Source organism: Atractosteus spatula, chromosome 8, assembly GCF_055471065.1.
Source record: "Atractosteus spatula isolate fAtrSpa1 chromosome 8, fAtrSpa1.hap1, whole genome shotgun sequence".
In the NCBI taxonomy this organism is placed as follows: Eukaryota; Metazoa; Chordata; class Actinopteri; order Semionotiformes; family Lepisosteidae; genus Atractosteus; species Atractosteus spatula.
The window spans coordinates 8,531,137-8,546,503 of NC_142713.1; the positions used below are offsets into that span (position 1 = coordinate 8,531,137).

Sequence of the window (15,367 nt, forward strand, 5' to 3'; positions counted from 1 at the left end):
GGTACTGACCAGGCTCACACCTGCTGAGCTTCAGTGGGTTGGCAGTTGTGAGTTGCAGGGTGATATGGCTGCTGGAAAATGACAGTGCCACATTTTTAGGATTGTTTTAAGGACTGAATGAATGTCTATCTCACACTGAATGACGTCTTTTGTTACTATTGCATAGATGGAGAGAAGGAGAGAACACTTACTTCCTTTTCCTTGTGGTAGTGGCAGGTCAGCGTGTAAGGTAAAGTCTGTAAAGTGGCGTAGGCGAATCCTGTGAGGGCAGACATCATGGTAACCAGTACGATGCTCTTCGAGAGGCAGATTACTAGTGCAGACAAGGTGAAGCTCACCATGCTGGTCAAATAGACCCTCCTGGAGCCGAACAGTTTCACCAGCTTACTCATCACCAGTGAGAAAAACGTTGAGGTAGCACATTGCAGGAAAAGTCCGAGACTCCCCATCCGAATGCCTGCAGGGGGTAAAACAGCACTAAGCATGAAAATTAAGGACAGACGGTGGTGGGGACAGTTACTTAAAAAAATAATCCATTACAGCTGAAATGTACCAGTGTAAAGGATTACGTTTTTAAAGTAAATTAAGAAGCTTTAAAACAATGTATTTACTTTACAGGGTGGCACGGTGGTACAGTGGTTGCCACTGCTGCATCACAGCACCAGGGTCCTGGGTTCAATTCCTGGGGTGCTGTCTGTGTGGAGTTTGTATGTTCTCCCTGAGTTTGTGTGGGTTCCCTCCCACACTCCAAAAACATAAGGGTAGGTTAAATGAGAATACTGGGAAAACTGGCCCTGATATGAGTCTGATGGACTAGCGCCCCATCCAGAGCATAACCTGCCTTGCAGCTATTGCTTACGGAGATAGGCTCCAGCTCTGTATTGAATACAGCTGTTGGAAAATGGATGGTCAAATTACTTTACACACTACATAGATCGCTCTAACTGATGATGTTTAAAAATCCTTTACCCAAGTAGCATGGCGATGTAATAGGTGACTTACTTAGAAGTAACCTTTCACAAAACCATGCACACATACAGTACATGATGGGAGGAACTCTAGGAACATGCTTCCAAAATGTAGCACAACGGTACTGTAGATCAACTGAGATGCTTCTCAGTTTCATTCATTTACATTCTGTCTCTCAGAAACTGCAGACTGTGGTGTACAGTAAGTGCAACTCAAGGACAGAGATTTTCATAGATACAGTATCTAACCTTAAAAAGATATGTGAAAGGGAGCCTCATCTTTTTCCCTGCTCATTTTCCTCTGTTCTTTCGTACATACTTAAGAGTGCTTTGAATATATTGCCACCTTTCGTTAAACATATACTCTAACATATTAAATCGATTCTTTTGTTGTGGGTAAGAGAGAGGAGTTTTTTAGTGCTCCCCTTTGTGTCATGTGCTTTTGTTAACTAGTCTAGTGAAAAAAGCACGTTAAGGAGAAAGCTAGGAGTCCAAAGCAGAACACTGAAAAACAAGTCAAATTGGGTTATTCCTCACACCTAAAAGGGACGATTGTTAGCATGTTAAAAATAAGGCATGTTGATACAGTGGGTTTGTACTCAAGGGTTTAACAAAGTTCAAATGTTCTTTTTCTCCTTTGTACATCCCTGCAGTTTTTAGTTGTTGAAGAGCAATATGAGTTAAGCCTGCCATTAACCTGCCATACACTAATACATCAGCTGGGAAAATCCTGTTCCACACATACACCCATACAATGGAGATGCCCTCTAACACAAATCTCTCCAGACGTTTGCAGGATGCTTGGCAAATTAAAAAACAAAAATATGAACTGCAACCGTGCAACTGCGATGGTGACAAACAGACCTAGCTTGATGCCTACTTAAAAACCACTTAACTCAGAAAAAACACCATGAAAAGATTTAAACCTTAATAACACTCATAATAATGGGTTATGAATGAGACTGTTGTTGATCATTTCTGTGGCTTTTTAATCAAATCATAAATTGTCATGGAACTTTTTCCTGACTGAAGTGTTTTTAAGCATTTAAAAGATACATACCGTATCATTTAATGTTTTTTCCTGAGCACAAAACTGAAGAAATTAATTAATACACATTGTGTTAATGACATGAGTGTGCTAATGACTGTGACAATATACTTGGCTACTGGCACTGAAGTCTAAATCATTATCTGGTATGTAGGGGTCTGCACTGAACATTTGAAAGCAGCTCTTTCAAATCTTGCGCACAGTGAGGATCACGTGTGAATTTTTTACAATCTACACTACTTCCAGACATTACAGGATACATGAGCAAAGACAGGCAAGTTATGCATTGTGAAGCTAAGAAGTACCAACACGTTCCAGGATAAATGCAACAAAGTAGTACGCAATCTCTGCTCTGTCCATTTGCAGTATGAAAGGCTGAGCAGACACAGGAAATAGGAGTGTGAAAGTTGACAAAATCAAATCCTGACCAACATGAATGAAATGTGTCGTTATTTCTGAGTCTCAAGGTACTGTACGTAGTCGCCAAGGAGAACTGTCAAGTTTTTCTTCAGGAAAACTAGAGAAAAGGCTGAAAGGCTTTGATAAAAAAAGTTCTACAGAAATTAAGTGACTTGTAACCCAAGCTTACTTAGATAATGGTTCTTGGCATCCTCATACTCTTCGTTACAGTATCTACACAGCCCCTTAATGCATTATATTGGATTACAATACAGAAAGATAAAACTCGTTGAACAGGAATTATGTCGTTTCACACAATCATTTTGGCAGTGTGGTAGAGAATGGATACTTCCTTAGATCTCAAAGGTTTTGGGGGATGTTTGCATGGATTTTCACCAGGAACTCCAGTTTCCTCTCACCTCCCAAAGGCACGCAAGTTCAGTTTGAGCAACTACACTAAATTGTCCCTTTGCAGCTGGGGGTTTCAAGGGGATTTCATACTCTGGGGATTTTTTACCAATAAAACCAGCTCTGGTTATGGCACTGTAAAGAAATAAAACCAAATTAGTTAGATGAGCTGAATGGCTGCACTTTTGTGAATGTTATGATGCACCGTTATGAAGCACACAATGTTGCGAGCTCTTAGCAATGTAAAAGAAGTCACTCACCATTCAAAGCTACTTTCAACTTGCAATGAATCAACGAGACTTGCTCACTTTTTCTGAAGTGTCTAGTTTCCAACTCGGATGACTACTGTGACAAGTGATGAAACACCACTTTCATTTTATGATGACCATGTACATACAAAAGACCTGATCGACTCAAAAAGGAGAAGCTCCCCAGTCTGTGATCAGACTTAGAAAGCAACTATCCGGTGCCAACAGCACCTCTAAAAACTATTAACTTGAGTGCCTAGTTACGGTAGTGTGCGCACCGAAGAATATTAACTTAATAAAGTACCGAACATACTAACAATTCAAGAAAGATCTGTTACTGACCAATTGCTGAAAATTCTCGAGTTCTTAAGCCCACCCAAGTTCACACTTTCCATCAGCAGACCCACACAGAACTTTCCCACGACAGCCCAGAACCTGCACGGCTCTGGGCTATTTCACGCAGCATGTAAGCCGACAGAGAGTCGGGGGAGCCTACCTTCATCATAGCGCAGCCTTGATGCTGTGCCCGGGGCAGCGCTGGGCACCCCCTGGTAAAGGCCTTCGCCCACAAAGTCTGTGTAGAAGAGCATGAAAGACATGACGGCCATCCAGCTGCACAGCTGAGCCACACACAGCTGCCTCATGACCCGCGGGATGTGGCAGTAGCTGCGGTAGATGGCAGGGGTCATCGACCAACATGTCCGCACCAGGCACATCAGAGGCCCTGACTTTGAGATCCTGAACTTGTACTTGAGCAGGTAGCAGCAGGAGCGGGGGACACATCTGGTGCCCTCCAAGGGCTTCGTTTCCAGCACGGGGCAATGAGGAGGGTAGCCAGGCTCCTCTGACATTTTCATGGTGACAAGGACACTTACGACAAAGATGCCAGTGAGCAGGGCGAAGAGGCACTCCTCCTGGCCACCGAGGTAGACAGAGAGGTAGCTCTCACTCCAGTCCAGGGCTGGCAGCAGATACCCAACGCAGCCGCCCAGGCTGACCATGAAGGAGAACATGGCGAAGGCCTGGCCGCAGCTCTCCTCGTCGTGGTACAGGTCCGAGAGCAGGGCTTCCAGAGGGGTGAAGCAGACCTGGCCGCAGAAGTCCAGCAGGGCCACGCCCAGGATGAGGAAGGCCACCTGCAGGGCCCGGCCGCCCCAGCCGATGAAGGACGCGAAGACGTCGGCGTGGGGGATGATGAAGAGGGCCAGCAGCACTCCCAGCGACAGCAGCCAGATGAAGGGCCGCCTCCGGCCGTAACGGCTGGAGCAGTGGTCGCTGGCCGAGCCAATCAGAGGTATGAACAGGAGCCCCAAGACGGGGCCGATTCCTGCAAAAACAAAGAGAAGGAGAAGAGTGTGGTCATGCTCATGTATTCGCTACGTAATATCGCTATTACAAGCTTTTAGGACTGACTTAATTGCAGTTTCTTGAGCATTTTAAAATATTCTTACAACTGGGGGGGGGGGTTATGCCATCAGAGAAAATCAAAAACTGACCGATTGGATAAATCAATAAGTAAAATAAATCATCAAAACCCCCAACTTGTAAATGATTTTGCCAAGAATATACCAGAGTGGTTGGTTTAATTAGAAGCACATGAATTCTTTGTTCTTTGGCACAGTTTTGGTGAGCAAAGTAATAATTCGGGCACACTTGGTTAAACAAATATTTATTAATATTACACCCACTATACTACACACCACATAAACATGCAACGCACAAGTTTCCCTACTGTACAGTACGAGTTTACAGTCAAGTCCTCCCAGAGGCCTAACGTCCTAACCTAGCAGAAAAACCCCAGCCTCTAACCAAGTTTTCAACTCTTATGTTTACAAACGCCAGAATAAAAGATAATTAAAGATAAGCTGCCTTCCAAACTAAATAGAACACAATCTGTGGTTAAATCTCTCTCTCGGCAAACCGAATGCAACAAAATAAATGGGAACCTATCTCTCCGTTTTGAAATTCTCACACAAACCAGGAAAGGCCATTTTTAACTGAGGGATGCTTGACACGGAGTTCTGAAAATCAAACATGACATGGAGAACATCAGTAACATTAGGGGGCCCATATCTGCATGGAAGATCATCACTCAACACCATTAAGTAGCATTTACCTTGCCTCCTAAGGGAATTAGTGCTCCCAAACCAAAATGCGCCTCACAATACTGCAGAACCAACAGAACCCTTCAATGCTGGAACCTAGCATTCAGATCTGTGGAGGTTTTTAGGTGAGCACCACATATGCACTCAGGAACGTCGGATTTGTCAAGAACGTGATGAAAACTTCAAAGTTGCCGTCTATAAGCGACACCCCAGCAATTTGAGAGGGCTTGAGCAAATCTGTGAAAATGAATGGGCAAAATCTACACGAAGCCAGTGCGTTAAGGCGGTAGAGACTTAACTAGGTTTGTCAGCCTGTAACCGCCAAATACGCTTTCAGCAAATGCTCATCGGTTAATGCAGTCAGTGCTGTTTAATTTTGTCTTTGTAGATTTGGCTGATATTTACTACAATTTACAGTATCATACACTCCTTAGAAGCCTTCAAATTAAAGTTTAGAAAATGTGTATGGAAAGTTTTTGAATTTCACAAAATGGGACACCACAGGCAGGGACTTCTGGGAAGTTTTGTGAAAAAGTAGACATTCTTGACTTATATACAGTATATAACACATACAGTGATATGGGCTCTATACAGTACTTCAACACTAGTTTTTCTTTCTTTATAGTATTCAAGCAGTAGATGCAGAAAAAATCTCAGGTTCCTCCAGAAAGAATGTAACCATTTACCTTGTGCGAGGTCAGCATAGTCAGGCAAGATTAGAGCTTTAGCCTGAATTACATTACTTATCAGTCACCTGACCGGTAGCTAAAAGGTAACGGGTCAGGCGATGCTTTAAAAACCAGAGAAAGAGGAGAAAGAGAAAAAAGTACCCTGTGAGGAACAGTAGAAGGATTCTGTGTGGAGCCAGAAGTCTGTGCGATACAAGACTCTATGTGGGGGGTGGGGGGGGATGATAGAGGATCCTGTGTGGAACCATAAAGTCTGTTTGATGTTTGAATTGAGTTTAAGAGTTTCCATTGAGAAACCGGCAAAGCAGTCAGAGCTGCCTGGTAATGATACGGAGACACATGAAGAAACTAGCCAGAAGCTGAACGAGAAGAAATGCTTTGTTTTGGTTCTGGTTTTGTGTTACTGCAGTGTAAATAAAGAGCCCTGTTTGTACCTTGTGATTACATTTCTGTCTGCTCTCCTGGGACCTGACTAAAAAAAAAACATCACACTGGGAAAGCACTATATAAGATCCTCTCTTGCCAACACTTGACAAGAGGTGAGCTGTCTAATTAAACCGTCATCAAATTGATCAAAAGGGCCTTTCCAGAAAAAAAAAGACTCTGACCCATTTTTTCCACTCTGTCTAACCTTAACTGAAGGAATAATAGCTCCTTACATTTAGGTTTCATGTGCCAAGGAATATCATCAAAAGTAACTCCTGATAAACGGACACAAGATGTCTTTTAACAACGTGAGCCCAGCTCCTTCAGAAGGCTGGGGAAAACAGCACACACACCAGAAGCAGATGGCCACTTGGAGTATCTGCTCCATTAGGGTTCTTTCATCAGTGATGACTTGAAATAATTTGCAATTATCTTTTGCGCCTTGTAACCTTTCAACACATCTTCATAAGGCGGCTCCTGGCTGCTTCTGACTCCACCACGACGAGCCCCAAAACAGTGAAATTCCACCACAGGTTTGGAAAGACAGCTAAAGATTGTTCACACAAGCAGAGTCCGATATACAATTTTAGCTACAGTGGTCGTTATTTATACTTTGCGGACTAGAAAAAAGGGGAAATCAAGCCTTGAAAGAGGTAAGGGATAATAACATGATGACATCCAGAAGCCCAACATTTTTTTTCCTGTTATAATTTCTACAACCTCACTACTCACATGAATCCCCACTGCCATTCAGACACAATCCTGCAAGAATGAAAAGCAGTGAAATGTCACCAACTACTGGAATGACAAAAATGAAATGTCTACCTGGACCAAAGCAGAAACTGTCAAGAAAACCTTAAGTCCAACCAAGGCCGCTACTGTAGAATCTCCTGACCGTTTATGAAGTAAAACTGCACATTTTGCTCTGGGTTCTCAACAGGAAGTCACGTCATTATTGCACTCCTAGTAAGTTTACATTCATTTATACAAAGCAAAAACTAGTCAACTTTCAAAACTGATACTCCATTTTCTAACTGCTTCATCCAATGGTTCAAGGAGGAGCAGGACTCTATCCCTGCAAGCAGCGAGCACAAGGCAGGATACACTCCTGATGGGATGCCAGTCCATCGCAGGCACACAGACAAACACAAACACAGACATGCTTAGGGCCCATTTTCCCAGAAGCCAATCAACCTAGCAGTATGTTCTCAGACTGAGGGAGGAACCCAGAGCACCTGGAGGAAACCCAAGTGAACACTAGAAGAACATACAAACTCCACACAGACAGCAGCCCAGGTCCCAATTGAACACAAGACCCCAGATTCCTCAAGTCTATTCTAAAAATACTGCTTATAATCTTAAATCCACATCTTACATGAGATCTCCATTTCTAGCGAACATACCCAGAATGATAAAATGCAGGGAATTTAACAATATTATTTAGTCCCCTGCAGTTTTCTTTGCATTTCTGTACCGATTCATACAGGCACTATGTAATCCTTTACTTGAATACAAATACAAAAGACCAATATATCTTTTTCATAAACGCAACACAACATGATAGAACTGCATGCATAATCATTTCCAATTATTTATACATCATTTACATTATAGGCACATGATTCCCCACATGATTACAGAAGGGTTCATGAGACCTACCTTCAGTCAAAAGATAAGAGCAGAGACTCCAGGTTGAGAGAAGTCAGGTAAAAATTGATGGAAGAGACCCTTATGTTTTGTCCTTGAGAGCTGACAAGGACTTTCTATTGATGGAGTTCAGTCCTTTTTACAAATTTTGTTATAATGGTTATAATGCATCTTATTTTATCAGGTGGTGTACTATTTATGGACGAGACGTGACTGTATTTTTTAGCCTCATTCAAGTATAGCCTTACCAAGCAATGTTATAACAATAACAAATATTAAGCTTATAAGCCAGAACTTTCTTAAGAGAGATGAATTTTGTAATGCAGTACCGAAAAAATTAATATCAGTCAAGTTTCAATTTTATTTTTCCAAGTCACATTCAAAGCAAAAATGGAGCAACATCATTAAAAAAAAAAAACGAGTTGACTTGAGAATTATCCATTTTCAATTTTACAGTACGTACTAATAAAATGGAGGAAAAAAGCTTCTTTTTTTTTAATTGGCACAAAAGGAAATCTTTCCGAATCAATGAAGAAAAATGTATATTCGAGTTTTTTCTTCCCCTGAAGGCCTTTTTCATATTTAATGAATTCCCCCTCATTTTGCACTGTATAACGAGAGCTTACCTAAGACCATGGTCATATACTGCTCCTCAACTCCAGCTTCCAGCAGTAATGGAGGGACATATGTAATTCCAGCTGCCACACAGATCTCGAGGCCACAGGTCAGAAAATTTAGCAAGACGAGATGCCACTGCAAATTGCAGCGAAGCATATTTAGAACGTTCTTTTGCTGGCAGCTATCACTGGGGGTTCTGAACACCATATGGTGCTCTCAGCGTTCCGGTGCTCTCTGGCCGAGACCTTAGGAAAGCAGGGACCTCTTCCGAACATCCCGGGAGCTCCATCCTTCAGGAGGCATGCTGGTTTTGGAAAGACACAGAAAGGCAAGAAGTTATTCAGAGGAAGGGGAGCAGTTTAATAGCTTCGGCGTGCGCCACCTACGGCAGGGATGAAGGGAAGGATGTCAAAAAAAAATGTCGGCACTGTGTGAGAATCAATTCCCATGGATATCCCAGCTTTGCTACCTGTAATGTCACCCTCAGAAGTGGCTTTTTCATGAACGCTACTGCTTCTCGGTTAATAATAATTCCTTACACTGATAAAGCGCTTTTCTGGACACTCCACTCAAAGCGCTTTAATTAATTGCTTACACTTCTATAGCGCTTTTCTGGACACTCCACTCAAAGTGCTTTAATTAATTAATTGCTTACACTTCTATAGCGCTTTTCTGGACACTCTAGTCAAAGGTCATGGGGAACCCCCTCCACCACGAATGTGTTGCCCCATGTGGATGTTGCAACTCATCACACAGCAGCTATCAATGGGGAGGAGAACAGAGTGATGAAGCCAAAAAGAAACCAATTCGAAGGTTGTTATGCTCTACTTTCAAATCAGAAGAGCAAAAGAATAGGATTATGAGACAAATGCAGACTGTGAGTGAGCCTCCCCCTGCCCCCTGCCCAAGTACCCACTACCTAGCACGCGCATCTCAGTGTGGTCTTGTTTTTATATTGTGCAGGACGCTCCAGGTTCTGTGTCAGCAGCATGTGGAATGACAGGCTGGAGGCGCCTGTAAAGGCTCACTGACAGTTTTACTGCCCTTTTCATTACAGTCTGGAGTGTTAATAACAGAGGCAGGGAGAGAAAGTGCAGGCTGGACACAGAAGAGGGATTCATGCTGTTTATTTAAAATGATTACTACCATATATGTTTGTGATCACTGTAGTTTGTTTTAGGGGATCAATGTTATTTCTGTTCACTTAGAGACAATGGATTAGCACTTTAATTGTCATTAAAAGTACTTTAATGTCTTTTAACCTTAAATACTATATACAGTAGTACATTATAATAATAATTATAATAATAATAATAATAATAATAAACCTTATTTTATATAGCGCCTTTAAAGGTGGCTTCTCAACACGCTTTACAGGATGACAATAACAATAAATAAGAAGAATACACCAATAAATAAGAAGAATACACAAGATAAGACACAATTACAATTACAACAATAACAATAGAGGAGACTGTGGAAGGAGGTACTAAGAAGAGCAGAGGGGTGAAGAATGGGACCAGTTAAGAAAAGGCTTTTCTGAAGAAGAAGGTTTTGAGTCTGGATTTGAAGGTTTTTAGAGAAGGTGACTCTCTGATATCCTTGGGCAAAGAGTTCCAGAGCTTGGGGGCATAACAGGAGAAGGCCCTGTCACCCATACAATGTAGACGGGCTTGGGGGACAGTAAGGAGGACAGAATTTGAAGAGCGGAGGTTGTGAGGTGGGGAGTAGGGCGATAATAGTTCAGATAGGTATTGAGGTGCCAAGCCATGTAGAACCTTATAGGTGAGCATGAGGATTTTAAAGTCTACGCGGAATTTGACCGGAAGCCAGTGCAAGGACTCCAGGATAGGAGTAATGTGAACACTTGCACTAGACCTGGTCAGGATTCTGGCTGCTGAATTTTGGACATACTGCAGTTTGTTCAGTATGCGATGCAATACCGGTGGTTATATGCAAATTTGGCTATTTGCAACGGTCCTCTGCATCAAACACTAGCAAATGTTGAGACCCAGCTGTATTTGAATGTTTCTTTCGCTCATGAACAGCCCTTCTCAAAGCCAAACTCATGCACAAAGAATTTAGATAATGACGCCAGATTATGAATCACAGTGCAACCTTATGTGTGCACTGTTATCTATAAAACAAACAACAGTTGCCACCATATTGCCATATTTGTTTTAAGGCTTCCAAAAACTGAAACCTTATGATCTGAAGGATTTTTTTTTATCTGATCAAGATGCAGACAATGCAAGTCAACCAATTTAGCAGGTTTAGCAGAGTAGACACTGTGACAAAGAGTGTGTCAACCATGATGGTGGCCTGACCAAAGTATTTGAAAAACCTTTCAATTTAATTTGGTTAAACTGCGTCAATTGAATTGAAACTTGGCAGATGTCACGCATTCCCCAGATGTCTATCTCACTACAATATTTATGAGCACGCCAGGTCAAGTTCTGGTCGGAATGCAGCACTTACTCCAAACCTGCTCTCTTTCCAACCCTGTTTAGCGAACAAACTCATAAACTTGGTTGTCATCAGTCTAATGACAGTCAAATTAACATATGGTGAAAGTAGGTTCCTGCTCAAATCAAGATAGCAGCCTGAGTGTCAGTTTGTTCTGAAATTTCAAGGTGCCCCTGTTAAAAAAAAAGCTTCAAATTTGACCAAATGTGATCCAACATAAGAACACTATGCCTTTGAAACAGATGACACTCTAACGCACACTTTAAACTAACATTCAAAAACTGTCAAGATTAAACAAAACGGGTATAATCCAGTGGAAAATGACATTAGAATATCGTACAACGGTGCGCTACAAGCCTTTACCTTCCAAATCTGTGGATTGTAACATTTAGCGCACCACGGTCAATGCAGGTCATGGTTTTTAAAAACAGCCTTCAAACTTACATAATTTAAAAACCGACTTCTTTGTCAAACTGAATATGATTAATTATACCACACTACAACATCAATTACAGTCAACCTAACAAAATATTAAGATTTCCTTAATTGATCTTTGTGTATACAGATACATTGGTCGCTACTTTCATTCATTAATATTACAAATGTCTCAGATCCGCTGCTCAATATCTGTGAAAGGTGGTACTGAAAGCAAACGGTTGGACAGCAAAAGCATTCTAAAATCCCATTTCAAACTGTCCTGGGAATCATGAAAATAGTCATCTGAAATGGATCTTTGTACTGTATTTGATCATCTAGGCCTTATCTGACCTGTAAAAATTACATCTGAACCAGGTTTGTTATTTTTTCTGGAGGAAGAAATTCTGACACTTTGTCTGCTGCTGTTTGTCAAGTGAACCAATTTGTTCCACTTGATTCAAATTCAAATTTAAATTCTTGCTCTTAAAAGGTTGGAAATTCACTGTAGGTGCATAATTTTATAAGGAATTTGAAATGGCCAAACTTCACATAGCCACAAATAACTTCAATTTAAATAAAGAACATTTTCTAATGACAAACGTTTAATATTAAAAATAGGTCAGTTAGAACAAAAACAGCAGTCAACATATTCCAGGACAGAAAAAAATGTTGTATAGTAAATATCAGTCATACCAAACACATTTAGGTTCCACAATTTAAGACCAATGAAACAGGATAACCTCTTACAGTTTAAAGGCAAACAAATCCTTTTAAGTGTAAAGAAAAATAGATTACCTGAGAAGACATAAGAATGGTAATAAGAGCCTATCAAGCTCATGTTGCTCCTAGGAACTAATTCCTAATAATTTAAGAACATCATCTAGCAGCATCCTAAAATAAACCAGGGTATCAGGTTCAACAACATGGCTTGTTCCAGACTCCCCCAACTCTTTGTGTAAAAAAAGTGCCTCCTGATTTCCAAAAGTTTCCATTTTTGACCTCAGATTTGTAATTCACTGTTAATTCTAAGTACATGTATCGGCTTTATACATCTTGAGGATTCTGAATGCTTAAATCGGGTCTCATTATAGTCTTCGCTGTAGCAAAATAAAAAGGTTCAGTTTTTCTAGTCTGTCTGTGTTGGGACATTTCAAAGCCTAGAAATGTATCTCAAACTGCTCCTCTGGACTGAGCAGCAAGATGTTTTTGTAGCTAAATGATCAAAACTATACTGTACACGTACTGTACTGCTGGAATGTTAAAGTTCCTGTTACACTGGCAGCACAGGGACACACTCTACTGCTGGAGGGTTAAAGTTCCTGTTACACTGGCAGCACAGGGACACATACTCTACTGCTGGAGGGTTAAAGTTCCTGTTACACTGGCAGCATAGGGACACATACTCTACTGCTGGAGGGTTAAAGTTCCTGTTACACTGGCAGCACAGGGACACATACTGTACTGCTGGAGGGTTAAAGTTCCTGTTACACTGGCAGCATGGGGGCACATACTGTACTGCTGGAGGGTTTTTTACATCAGGACGTGTAGCAGAGAAATGTAGCAACAGATGTCCCAGAACTTGATCAATGTGTAGCACCATGTAATCAAGTTGCATCAATTACTGCAAGGGGAGCAAAAAGATGCTGCAGACAAGACCATCACACTGGATACCAGGAGTTATGGTCTCCCAGATTATGGCCAATCGTTAAAGCACACTGTTCGGCTTAAATATCTTGCCAGTTTTTAAATTATAGGTTGCGAACACCCCAGATGTTGAAGAACCAACTTAGTCCACCCAACAACTTAATGAAACAAAGGCATTAGTCTCTTCATTAGCAGTACATACTGGTCCCTTCCTGTGACTTCTTCCTTCCTGACGTTTACTTGGCTTGTCTAGAAAATGTAAATAAAAAAAACATTTTTCAGAAGTAACAGTCAACAGGTTAAATCATCCCATCACTTGGGTGCAATCATCCCTCTAATTAATGAGGCGATTTAGTGCTTATATAACAGTCAAAGTCAGTGTCACAGTCTTGAAAGATCAATTCATCACAAATTAAAAAACATATTTGTTAAATATTCTGCACTTCTACATAAGATGTTGTTTGTAAAGTGTTTGCTTAGTCATGAGATTCTTTGAAGTCTATTAGAATTTTTTTCCTGCTTGAAGCATTTGTAATTCCTCCTACTTTAGAATCATCTCTTATACCAGAAAATCATGGCTTTACTTTAGGAAGAGCAATAGTTTCACTGGAAACAGAAGAATATTGTACCAGCTTGAAATCCACATTGCCAAATTACAACATGTGCTTTCTTCACCCCATAGAAGAACTGTTGGTTCTTCTACAATGAGAGACAACCCACCCATCATATAAGTACCAACAATGAAAAGTTTTGCTTCAACCTAACAAAAGGAAAGGACTATGGTTGATGTGTTATCTCCTTTTGAATCAATGTCCTGGTATTCAATGCAAAGCAACAAAGTTTAAATGAAGGCTGTTTGTTGCAGGAACAGTCAAGTATTGATTAGCTTGACTGGGTAAGCAGAAGTGCATTCATGCTGGTTCAGTGATGAACACTGGAATCTGGAACTCGCCAATAACATTGACTTGCAGCTTTCAAATTTACACAGAGTACAGTATGTACAGTCTTGAAAAGCCATTGTAAAGAAAGTTACATTGACAGACACTACAAGCTGAAAACGAAGTTAGACTTTGTCTAGATGAACAATTTAATAGTCATTTCTTATTTTATTTCAGCTGAAACCAACCCGTTCCATCAGACTTCGCCCACACCACAGCAACAGGTGTGGTGATGCTATACTGATGCTATTTTTCTATTATTAAACCAAGGCAGTTAAAGAACAAGGTAATGTCATCATGTTTGGTAAGCTAAATTGGTAGGCTTTCCTGGCAGGAGAAGAAAAGATAGTTATATTACTATTTTTAAAATAAATCTATTTCAAGACAACACTGAATTTTTAGAAGAAAGCAAGATAAGTCTTTGAAAACTAAACTGAATCAGCGGGCAGACACAATGGTTCATTATCTTTCAAAAAGCTTTTGGCACTGCCCAAGTTAACACAAAAGCTGTGGCCACACACAAATATACAAATGGCTCCAAGTAGTTTTATATACTTCTGCTCAAGCATGTTTCAGCACAGCGACGAATGTAGAGCTGACCACAATGTAAAACGAAGATAACTTTAAAAACATCCTTGCACCCACATGTGCACAATACAAGCTGAAGATGCCACATATCAAGAGGTGAAATGTGAATACTGTTAAAAAGAAAAACAATGGCACAAACGCAAGAATCATACAACGTTCATCACGCGTTTATTTCCAGGGCATTGCAAGGTGCTGTGTCATAGGCTGGGTTGCCTGCACGATGAACGATTTATTCAATTAATTCAATATAGTCATGAGAGTAACGTGAACACATATATTTAATAACTACATCTAAATCCTCAACGCACTTTTGTCCATTCAGTCCTAGACATACATGTACAGTATGTGTAGGTTTGGTGTACAAAACTCATTCAGTTCTCTTAAATGTGATCCCTTCTCCAGTTCTAAAATTTTGAAACCCTGGTATATAAGGAGTTGCCACTGGTTCAGATTTTCAACAACGTTTCCTATAAGGTTACTAAATACAGTAGGTGTAGCATGTACAGTATGTATGCCTTGGGACAGGAACTTTAAAAGTTACATTTACATTTCCTATATACAGGCCGAGTCAAAATGTTGTCGACAAGTATAAATGGCAAATATTTCACTAGAGTTTTGTTTTCTCCTCCACAGATGGCAAAGGATTGTAAGGTAACTGTTAGAAACTTTGATATTTACGCTTTCGTTTGAAACCTTTTTTGCCACCGTAACCCATGTAATTCATTTGTAATAAACCGTCAAAGTTGTCGACAGCATTT

At 40.7% G+C, this 15,367-nt stretch overlaps 1 protein-coding gene across 1 annotated transcript in view; it reads right to left on the reverse strand.

The window, feature by feature from the left end:
* Positions 1-15,367, reverse strand: part of LOC148829156 (solute carrier family 45 member 3) — a 42,295-nt gene that overhangs the window by 7,502 nt on the left and 19,426 nt on the right. The window contains exons 2-4 of the mRNA XM_088924346.1: positions 8,565-8,860; positions 3,568-4,398; positions 192-457 (exon numbers count right to left, since the gene is read on the reverse strand). Coding sequence (XP_088780472.1) covers positions 192-457; positions 3,568-4,398; positions 8,565-8,763 — 1,296 coding nt within the window. The 5' untranslated portion in view covers positions 8,764-8,860. The remainder of the gene's footprint in view (positions 1-191; positions 458-3,567; positions 4,399-8,564; positions 8,861-15,367) is intronic.